The sequence below is a fragment of the Daktulosphaira vitifoliae genome, unplaced genomic scaffold (genome assembly GCF_025091365.1).
Source record: "Daktulosphaira vitifoliae isolate Bord-2020 unplaced genomic scaffold, ASM2509136v1 Scaffold_5, whole genome shotgun sequence".
Taxonomy (NCBI): Eukaryota; Metazoa; Arthropoda; class Insecta; order Hemiptera; family Phylloxeridae; genus Daktulosphaira; species Daktulosphaira vitifoliae.
In genome coordinates this window covers 10465834-10478083 of record NW_026099576.1, presented here as the reverse complement: position 1 = coordinate 10478083, position 12250 = coordinate 10465834, and the positions used below count along the sequence as shown (strand labels likewise).

The window sequence follows — 12250 nt, the reverse complement described above, 5'->3', positions numbered from 1 at the left end:
GAGTAAAGTGTGCTGGTATAAATTGAGTACATTAGTCTTTTTACTTTTTTACGGCTGACAGTCGTGGATATATTCCATGGTAGTGTTCAGAGAGAAAAAGGTCTTGAGTCAACTTAGACTCAATGGTTTTGTTTATTTATAAAGCTAAAATCTAGTGTTGTTATAACAAACTTATAAAAGAGTTGTGTCTTCAATTGATATTGACACGACAAAGTTGTTCAAAACTAGTGACTCAAACACACAATTACGACAATAAATTTTATTATGTTCTGGTATTTCAACTGGATCAATAATCAAGGTTAGTAATATTACTCCGATTATTTGATAATAATGTATTTTATGAATTTTTTATAATTTTAACAATTTGGTTATACTGTTTGAATTAATTTTTCTTATTGTGAATTTTTTAAACAATATGACAAAACAGGAGAAGTAAACGGTTGCATTGATGATAATTAGGTAAAATTTTTATCCACTGCTAGCATTTTTCTTGAGAATTTATAGGAGAAATCTACCTAGTGAAAATGGGTATCTTTAAAACAAGAATTTATTGAAAAATTTCATCCAACGGAGTATATAACGTTATTGAAAAATAAACTTGAAAATAAGTAATAAAATCAACAACAAGATGACTTAGAGACAGTAATAAGATTTGTAACGGAAGTAGAAATTAGTGTCTTCTTCTTCGTCTTCCTCGTCTTAATCCAAACTACTTGGGGTCGGCCACCCTTATCCTAAACTTCCACTTGCACAATCTCCCACATCATCTACGCTCACATCAGCTATCCTCAAATCGCATTCAATAGCATCCTCCCTCCATCTTTTTTTTGGTCTTCCTCTACCTCTTCTTCCTTCAACATTCATTTCTATAACTGTTCTTACAACTTCCGATTATTCTCTACTCGTAACATGACCAAACCATCTAAGTCTATTTTCTCTCATTACATTACACCTATACTCCCTCTTATATGTTCCTTATCTATCTTCTCTAGTCACTGCACTCATCTAAGCATTCTCATCTCTGCTACACTCATTCTCTGTTCTACTTTTTTATCAACCACCCAACACTCTGAACCATACATCATAGCTGGCCTTATTACAATCTTGTAGAATTTTCCTTTCAGCCTCATTGGAATTCTTTTTTCACATAAGACGTCAGACGCTTCTCTCCACTTCGACCACCCGAACTTAATTCGGTTTCTTACATCCTCGTCAATCCCATCACTCTTTTGCTTTCCCAATAAAAAGGTAAATAAAAACCCAGTACAGAGGGGGCGCAGCACAGTGGTGACGTTGCTGCATAGTTGGATCTTGTATAATGATATCTGACAGTGATTAAAATCACTATCAAAAATAAACGCTTCAATGCAAATCTTTAGATAGTGTTTAATTTAAAAAAAAATTAGTGTTTTATTCCAAAAGCTACTTGATCTGCTGGTTCCTTATTAATATCTCGATTAAGATAAAATATGTCGAATGAAAAAGGGATTATTAAAAAATATTATTTCTCATAAAAAAATTGTGTTGATCCATACACTTTTTAATAAGTTACAGCATTATTAAGTTAAAAATGTAAAAAATAAAATCGAGAATTTTCACACGAAAATGGCATTCGGTTGCCATTTTCGCCGTGAAGACAAGTTCAGAGGTCAATTTTTTTTTTCAAATTAAAGTATATTACATAAGCTTTAATTTAAGATATATATAAAAGTGTCAGACCTTCCGGAACACTTTTAAAAGTTAAGTTGAAAAAGTTAATTTTTTGTGAAAAAGTTGTAATTTTAAATCCCCCCTGTAAGCAGATAAAGGGTCAGATTTACAAAAAAAAAATATACCAAATGATAAGTAAAGACATCAAGCATCTATATAAAAAAAAAATTTACTTATCCATACATTTTCCATAAAGTTATAGCATTATTAAGTTAAAAATATAAAAAAAAATTATTTTACAAAAATCGTAATTTTTTATTAACTTTGTGTCTATTTTCATCACGAAGAAAAGTCCAGAGGTCAAATTTTTTTTTTCAAATTAAATTATATTACATTAGCTTTAATTTAAGATATATATATATATATATATAAAAGTGTCAGACTTTTCGGAACACTTTCAAAAGTTAAGTTGAAAAAGTTGTCATTTTAAATCCCCCCCTGTGGGCAGGTAAAAGGTCAGATTTATAAAAAAAATATACCAAATGATAGGTAAAGACATCAAGCATCTATAAAAAAAAAATTATATTGATTTGTTCATTTTAGAAAAGTTACGACAGTTTTTAGTAAAAAAAATTTCGAAAATTTCGAAAATTAGCAATTTTTAAAATTGCAATTTTTTTGGAAGTTTCGCCCATTTACGAGGAACGAGGGAAATTTTTTGAATTTTTGAGGGTAATGTCTTCGACTAGATATGATTTGTGATCTTTTGACGTATCGTTGAAAGAAATCCGTTCGGTGAGAGCTGAGAAAAAGTGATAACAGAACCCAAAAAAAAAAAAAAAAAACACATCATATTAAAACCAATAACTTCTCAGCTTCGCATCTGAAGCTAAAACATGTCTGAAGATTATATTTGTAATTATAATTTGAGTATTTTAAGAATATGGAGTACCTGCCCCCTCCGTCCTATATGACTATATTGTTCGTCATATATAATGGTCAAAAATATTGAAAAGATGACTTGAAAAGTCAGTTCGAAATGTAGACTACTAATTTACTTATTTTACTTCGATACGAAACTGAGAAGGTATTAATTATACTTTAATGTGTTTATTATTATTATTATTATTTTTTCCCGTGTCTATTACCACTTATTTAAAGCTCTCACTGGATCGATTTTGATGATCAATACATCTAAAGATTAAAAATCGTATCTAATTGAAGACAATACCCTCAAAAATTGAAAAAATTTACTTCGTTCTCCGTAAATGGGGAAAATCTCCAAAAAATTACAATTTTAAAAATTGGTAATTTTCTACATTTTTTGAACGTTTTTAATTTAAAACTGCCATAACTTTTTGAAAAATGAACAAAACAAAATAATTTATCCCCACTGTACTACCATTTTTCTAATATATTTCCATCAATTATATTACATTACATTTCATTTTTTACTGAATATATTATATCTAGTATATAAAAGTATATATACAGTTGTTGGCTTTATATATTAAACGATCTTTGTATAAGTGATCTTCTGTAATTATATCTTATAAATGTTTAATTAAAAAATTAAACGGTAGCACAGTAGGGTCGCGGCATAGTGGAGACATTGCATAGTTGGGTCCAGATAGATTTAATCTGACAGTGATTAAAATCACTATCATAAGAAACGCTTCAATGCAAATCTGTAGATAGTGTTTAATTTTAAAAAATTGATGGATAATTGCAAAATTAACATCAACTTCTATTAAAATAAAATACAAAACCCATAATTTGAATACAAAAATAGCATATTTTTGAATACGGCAGCCATTTGCGTATAAAAGATAGGTCGTCGGGACAAATTTTTTTTTTTCATTTTGTAGTACATAAAATAAGCTTTAATTTTATATATGTTTGAAGGACGCAGTATTTCCGGAACATTTTCAAAAATTAAGTTGAAAAAGTTCATTTTTGTAAAAAAGTTACTATTTTAAATCCCCCCAGTGAACAGAATAAGTGTTAGATTTTCAAAAAAAATTATATCAAATGAAAGGGAAATATCTAAGGTTTCAATACAAGAAAATATTATTTTTATTTGTTAATTTTTGAAAAAGTTATGACAGTTTTAAGCACAAAAAACATTCCGATAAAAGGTAATATTTATCGCAAACATTACATTTTTTTTTAATTTTCGACAGCCATTTGCACATAGAAGATAGATCGTCGGGACAAATTTTTTTTTTTTATTTTATAGTACATATAATAAGCTTTAATTTTATATATGTTTAAAGGACGCAGTATTTCCGGAACACTTTCAAAAGTTAAGTTGAAAAAGTTCTATATTTTTTACAATATTTCAACATTTGAACGCCTCCTATATAAGGGGAAATTGTCCAATTTTAATAAAAAGTATGTCAAATGAAAGATGTACTTATAATGTATTTAGAAAACAAAAATTGTGCTGATATATACATTTTTCAAAAAGTTATAGCATTTTTAAGTTGAAAATTAAAAATCGAAAATCGAAAATTTTAACACAAAAATAGTGTTTTTTTAACTACGGCAGCCGTTTAAATGTAGAAAAAAAAGTGTCGGGACAAATTTTTTTTTTTCATTTTATAGTACATAAAATAAGCTTTAATTTGATATATGTTTAAAGGACGCAGTATTTCCGGAACATTTTCAAAAATTAAGTTGAAAAAGTTAATTTTTGTAAAAAAGTTGCTATTTTAAATCCCCCCTAATGAGCAGGTTAAGTGATAGATTTTCAAAAAAATGATATCAAATGAAAGGTAAATATCTAAGGTTTTAGTATAAAAAAAAATTATGTTGATTTGTTGATTTTTCAAAAAGTTATGGAAGTTTTAAGAAAAAAAAGTGAAAAAATTTCGAAAATTAGCGATTTTTAAATTTGTAATTTTTTTGGATATTTCCCCCATTTACGGGGAACGAGGGAAATTTTTTCAATTTTTAAGGGTAATGTCTTCAACTAGATACGATTTGTGATCTTTTGACGTATTTTTCAAAGAAATCGGTCCAGTGAGAGCTGAGAAAAAGTGGCAACAGACATAAAAAAAAAAAAAAACACATCATAGTAAAATTAATACCTTCTCCGCTACGCATCGAAGCTAAAATTGTTTCGAACAAAGTGAATAGTTGCAATTTGCAGGGTCAAAACTTTTATTTTAGCTAAAATTGTCAAAGCAGTTTTCAGTATATTTTGCTGTGTAAAAGGTACTCGTAAAGATGCTAATGGGGTTGCGTCGACAGCCGGTGTAAAATTTTGTCAAAAAATATGAGAAGTCCTGAAGAAAACTTAGGCGGGTTGTCTCATCTAGATATACAAGGAGACAACAGGTGAGAGGAAATAAAATAATTTATCGTAACTCAAAAATTAATGAAAGACATTACCCTCAAAAATTGAAAAAATGTTGAAATAGGAGATCATGTAGCTTTTGGAATAATCCACCCATTTTTTTTAAATTAAACACTATCTACAGATTTGCATCGAACAGTTTTTTATGATAGTGATTATTATCACTGTCAGATATTATCTATACTGTACTCAACTACTATGCTACGTCCCCAATTGCCCCGACTCCATTGTGTTGAGTTTGTTTTATTCTGTAAGTTATGATAAATAATCGTCCTGTATATATAAATAAAGAAAAAATCATCTAAGGAATGTTCCCTTTTAGTGTATTCAAAATAACTATTTATCAACATGTGTTTAAAACTAGTCCCTTATAATTTATTATTAACACCTACACAAGGGTTCTATCATAATTAATTTATCACAAATAATTATTCAGCAATCCAGAAAATTCACTAGAAATTGCTGGTTTACTCTTTCAAGAATGTAAAAATGTAATTTTTTCCTAAAGCAGGGAATTTTTTTGTATGGAAGGATTTTTAATGCTCTTGATTGATATTCTCTAACATGGAATTTGCGTCAGTATGAGTAAATAATTTGTCCTGACTACTAATTTTTTTTTTTCATATTACTTTAAATAGTGAAAATTATCTCAAGATAATTTAATATATTTTGCCCAGAAAATAAGTCTTATTTATTTTTATTTTAACTTAATATCCTCACAAGAAATTAATATTGTTTTATTATATTTAATAATTTCAAATATTTCTCCATGTTCTCCATTCCTGGGCAGCCATAAATGTGCCGAATGAAGTGAAAATACATAATAATATTTATTTAGATATAAAATTCATATTATTTTTGGTAAACAGTCTAAATATTATTGTGGCCTTCATTCATGAACAGCTTTAAATGTGCCGAAAAGTGTTAAGAATCATAATATTGTAATCGATATTAACTACTATAGCAGTACTGCTTTAGGCCCGTGTACCCTTCAGTTATGAGGTTAAGTCCTACCTTCTTGGGTACTTTTAAGCAGTTGGCGTAAATAATATTAAGGTATATTGTAATAATATTTAATATATACTAACAAGGTTAACTGTGTCTGCGCCAGCCAAGGCTTTACAATGAGAAAGGCTGGGCCATCGCAGTCTTGTTGATTATCTTTTTAATATAGATAGACATATTCTTATAATTCTGTTTTGAAGAGTTTAGAGCAAGTTTTAAGAATATCGACACCGACTGTAGTGAATTTATCGAAAATATTATTAGTGAAAACCTAGTACAATATGAAAAGAGTTTGAAAAGTATAAAAAATAAATCATAACAGGCTTCGCCTAGCTGAGGCACTACGAGCCTCACGCGCCTTCAGCGAGTAAGCCTCTTTAAGGCATCCTCACAAGTAGGCCACTGATTCCGATAAGAGTACACAGCTGCGCCTGGCACTATAAATATTCTGCAGAAAATATATTATATCAGAATCAGTGTAACAAAAATATATTAAAAATTCAATTATAACGTACTAAGTATTTACTTCCGTACTTTACATAATATGAACTAACATTTGACACCGTAGAAAAATTGCAAAAAAAAAAAATCGAAATTTAACAAATTTAAAAATTCTGTATAAACCAAACTACTGAATTAAAATAAGAGTTTTTGGTAAAAAAATTATTCTTTAAAACTTAAATATTAAATGGCTATCTTCAAATCTTAAAAAAACATTTTGATAAAAAAATTAATTTTTAAAATATTTTTTTTAATTGCGAAAAATAACATAAAATATATTTTAAATATAGTTCTCTAGTGTAAAAATTTATTAAAAAAATAAAAGTATAAAATGTTATGTAGTACATAAGTTATACGAGTTGTCAGTTAAATCTGTTCCATTCTGTATAAGTACAGAAATGAGTCAATACGCTTATTAAAACCATGTGAATAGATTTAAGTCCATGCAAACCTTAAATCATTAAACACTGCCCTCAGCGAGAGTTTTTCTCGAAATTTTAAAACGCTTGCGGGCAAGCAACAAAAATTTTCCGACCTTCACCAATAATTTTCTCGGAGTCTCGTGACTTCTTTGAAAAAAAATTCTGAAAATCGAAGCACGCTAAGTAATTTTCCCAGAATAACGTTTTTTACCTTGTTTTATTATGTATTAAGATAGTCTTAGGTGCCCTCGTAGAGAATATTTTTACGTGCGTATTTGATAAACGACGTATATTGTCGAACTAAATAAAGTGCGTATTGATGATTAATATTTAATATACACACAAATCTTATTAATAGAAATAAACGTAAGAACGAACGATTATTAACACTGAACCGAGAAATTACTAAAGGATTAATTCTGACAACTACGAAAGGAAATAAAGGTAAGTGAGAATATTTAATCATATGTTTTACTCCTTAAAAATGTACATGATAAACAAACATAAAGAGAAGTAAACTAGGATAAATTTGAATCTTTTAAATTATTTTATTGTTTTGTTTACTACATTATCTATGCTGTCACATAAACCTATATTTATTAACTAAGATATGATAAATAAGATGGTAGAATAGAATGGTAAGATAACAAAAGTTTTTTGATAAATAACAAAATTTATGGGCTATCGAGTCAGTTTAGTGCTGTTACTAGTATTATAAAACTAAATTAATAATACAATTTTATTTGAAATCCAAATATTTTAACTATTTTTAAACACAAAAAGTTAATCAGATAAAAGTGTTAAAGAGCAAAATGTTTGTATTTTTCCATATAAACAAGTTCAAAATGAAGAAATCCGTTTAAGGAAATAACATTTAAAGTTTTTCAACCTTAAAAAAATGTAAAAAAAATTCTATACTACATATTATTATAGAATTTTTGGATCAAAAATCCTCTGTACAAAAATTTAAAATTTTCAATACTTTTTAAGAAAGTAATTCCAGATTTGATCACTGTGTATATTACATAGATTATACTCGTTTATTAATTACTGTTTTTATTTTAATAGTTATATTTTTATCGACAAAATAATAATCAATTGATTAATAGTTAATAATAACGGCGAAACTCTAGACAAGAAATAATGCAAATTTAAGACAAGCAGTGGATAAATTAGATAATTTATAAAAATATGTAGAATGAAAAATTTTGTTGTTGTGAGCTTTATAACGTATTACAAAACTTATATTTACCTAGAAAATGAAATTAAAATACCAACAAGCAGAGTATGATGCGATCTAAAAGTACGAGCCTTGACAATATATCTCAGGTGTAAGTAAAGAACAATTTGAAAAAATATTTTGTTAATAATATACAAACTCATGCAAAATGATTAAAAAACCTTAAAAGAAAATAAACCATAATACCTATGATTTCCTATCTGTGCCTACAAAGCACGAAACTTTATTTTTAATGTACGCAACGTTTGACATTATTCCTTAAATATGACAAATACTATAACTTTTGTTTCAGTTAATAAATTGAGTTAGTTTGTTTTCAAATAATTAATTTATCTATTACTGTTGAAAGTAACAACAAGTCATTTCACGTAGGGATAAGTCTGTCGCGCTGGAAACCGGGTTCGATTCCCCGCCGGAGAGTTAGATGACACAACTTGCGTTGCAATAATGTTTTTGATGGTAGACACCACCAGTCGGTTGTTTGTTATTGATGAGCAACAACATTTTTAAAAAGAAACCGAAAAGACGGACACAGCTAATGATAATCTTCGCATAACATCGAGGCACTTTCGCGGTGACGCGATGTCCGGTGTGGTCATCAAAAGTTAGCAGCGTTGATATGACGCCGTGTCGGTTCGTCGTGTCCGGTCGTGCGACACTTCGAGAGTCCGTAGCGTACACCCTCGACGACGTGAAGAAGACTCCATTCATATTTGAGGGGCGGGTCGTCGTCGGTCGTACGGTACTTGCTAGACTTTATACCGTGGCGTACGACATGTGGTATTGGACAATCAAACTACCCTATACCCAAACTACAGTGACGACTGACAAAGATGGAGCACTGTGTATCACGAAGCGACGGGGAATCGTGCCAAATGTCAAGATTATAAAAGAAAAACTAACGGAAACATCTTTATCTAGGAGTTATCAGGCATTAGGGCAAAAAATAATACAATTATAAGGAAAAAATCCAATTTTGTAATATTTTTCATAGGAATACTTACATAGTTCTAAAATATTTCAAATTAAAGCTTGTTTGTAAAACATGATTTAAAAAAGAAAACTTTCCAGTGACTTGTTGTCTTAAACCTCTCTTAAAGTAAAAAACCATGTAATTTTTGGTAAATAAGTTAAGTTGTATTCCTAACGTACTTCGATCACGCTTAAGTGGTACAACAGTAAATTGAAGCTGTCAGATGTCAATCAATACTAATCTAAAAAATTCATCATCTGTATTTAGCTATTTTTTTCGATTAAAAAAATGTAAAAATGTCAGTAGAAGTTTATTTAGATAAATAAGTCTAAAATTAAAAAAAAAAATTAAGAAATTTGTTATCAAAAAACAGATGTGTTTATCATAAATATTTACCATATTATTTATAAATGACAACAGTATAAATATCCGTAATCATAGAATAAACACGATTCTTTTGATTCTCCGCAAAATTAAATTTCGATAAAAAAGTTTTAATCTTTTGTCTCTCTTTACCTTAATGCATTCTTTAAAATACATCAAGTTTAATTTTTTATTATTTTTTGTGATTTTGTATACAAAAGCAGATTTAGGCTCAAAAAAAACAACAACACAGCAGTTAGATGGGTTATTAAAATATTCGGGTTGGAAAGATTTTAATGATTTGGTTTTTATAAAATATTACAATAAAAAATATTACCTTCAACATTTGATTGTAACACCAACAGAAATCAAAAAATGTGATAACAAAATAAGAGGATTGACTGTATATCTTGCATGCGCATACGCAAAAGTTATTAATAATCTTTTTACAGTTATAAGGAATGTGATAAAATATTGTCAACAAAAAATTATAGAAAAGGAAGATTTAATAAATGGATACATTAGCACCGAAGAAGTCATATACATAATAACCTCATTTATTGTTCCACTGACCACATTGATGAAAGGAGCCATGGATTCTTTGGATTTATTACATAACTTCCCATGGGTAACATGTTTGAAAAATATCTACATGATAAGTCCTTTGTTAGGAAGTATAGAAAATATTCATAACATTTTGAACGAAAAACCTCTATCACGTGATGATATTTCTACATACATTTGGACATTAAATACTGTAGATGATTTTTTTCAAAACATGATAAAATTTGTCAACTATGAAACTCGATGTTATTGTGAATTTGTACCGTATGATACGAATTATTTATGGAATGAGTGGAGTCAGGAACATAAAGCTATTATGGACCAGGGCATAACATTAGTATTTATCACAGTCTTGAAGAAAAAAATGAAAGATTATATCAAAACAGTAATTATAGAAAAGTATTTCCAACTGGGATTTAAATTTGATCCAATTACTGAAGAAACGTTTGTAGCTTCATTAGATGACCCAATTGAGCTAGGTATTTATAATAAATAAATATTAATTTAATAACTTATAATTATTTTTTTTTGAATCTAGAATTGGAATTGGCAATAGATGAAGAACTTCCAACAGTACTAAAAATAGAAAATAATTAAAAGTTGTAACCGCATCCTTAATACCAGGCATTCCTTGCATCACCTCATCAATCTCTTTCCAAAACTCATTCATATTTTTCATCACACTCTAGTTGTGGTGCATAAGTACTTACTACATTCAACTCTTTTCCCTTGAAAATTAATTTTTCGACTATGTTTCCTACACACAACAAATATTAACTTTTCTCCTCTTCAAAACTTCAGGGATGGGACATTCCGTCTGTGTTCTGTTCAGAATTCCTCATAAATTTTGACGAAATTTTACACAGGCTGTCGACCTGACGCCACATAATTAGTCACCACTTACAACTCACAGAGTTGGAAGATTTCTTATTCCCTTCTTCAGCGAAATATCAAAAATATTTATCTATTATTAATAAATGTTGAATAGAATAAATACGGGTTTTCTGACATTTTATTGAATTATATTTTAACTTAAAAATTTCAGTAAAAATCATAATTAATTAATTACTAAATTTTTTCATTAATACTTGTCATGATTAGTTTTTTTTATTATTTTCTGTGATTTTGTTGGTTTAACAATGCTAAATATATAATTAATTTAACCTATTTGTGTTTTTTATACAAGAAGTAGCACCAGGTTTTGATATTTGTAATAATTTTTGAACTAGCAAATATTTTTTAAATAATTTTTGCACATTAGTCTACATTAGCGCAGGTGAGTATATTTATAATTTATACTCCACTCACGCTATATAACTACTCTATGTATTGAAATGCCTATAACACAATAAATACTTATCCTAAAGTTTTTATTGTCCATCAAATTCAGCTATTTTAAAGTTTTGATAAAATTAAAAACATTTTTATTTTATTTTTTTCTTCTTATTATTTTATTTTATATTATTATTATATATTTATTTAAGGTAGTCCCAAACTAAAATAATTAATTAAAAAAAAGTAATGCAAAATATTTGCTGAATAAAAAGTTATTAAAGATGTTAAAACTTGGTAAGTACCTAAAATAAGTTATACATTAATAATAAATTGCGATACAATTGTAAAATATTAGCTTCGATGCGAAGCGGAGAAGATATTAATTTTACTATGATGTGTTTTATTTTTTTTTTTTATGTCTGTTGCCACTTTTTCTCAGCTCTCATAGGACCGATTTCTTTCAAAAATACGTCAAAAGATCACAACTGGTATCTAGTTGAAGACATTACCCTTAAAAATTGAAAAAAATTCCCTCGTTCCCCGCAAATGGGGGAAATATGAAGATGTGGGAGATCGTGTCAAGTGGAATCTTAGGATAAGGGTGGCCGACCCCAAGTAGTTGGGATTAAGGCAAAGAAAAAGAAAAATATTACCAGAAATTCCGGTGGCAATTGACATAATATGATTGTTGTTTCGGAATGTACAATTTAGCGTTTAGTTGGGTTTAAATAATATAGCGTCAAATCAATTACCTACTCTATCGNGGTTGAAACAATATAGCGTCAAATCAATTACCTACTCTATCGGTTGTATCTTAATATACACTACACTTAAATGATACTATAAATAAATAAACTGACACATACACACATATGCATTTATAACATTGTGTCTAA

General features: G+C 28.4%; 1 protein-coding gene across 1 annotated transcript; it reads left to right on the top strand.

The window, feature by feature from the left end:
* Positions 1-7308: 7308 nt before the first annotated feature.
* Positions 7309-11161, top strand: LOC126907047 (uncharacterized). Its single transcript, XM_050688051.1, has 3 exons — positions 7309-7383; positions 9968-10558; positions 10618-11161. The coding sequence occupies exons 2-3, from the start codon at positions 10096-10098 to the stop codon at positions 10674-10676; spliced, it is 522 nt and encodes a 173-aa protein (XP_050544008.1). The 5' UTR covers positions 7309-7383; positions 9968-10095; the 3' UTR covers positions 10677-11161.
* Positions 11162-12250: the final 1089 nt, after the last annotated feature.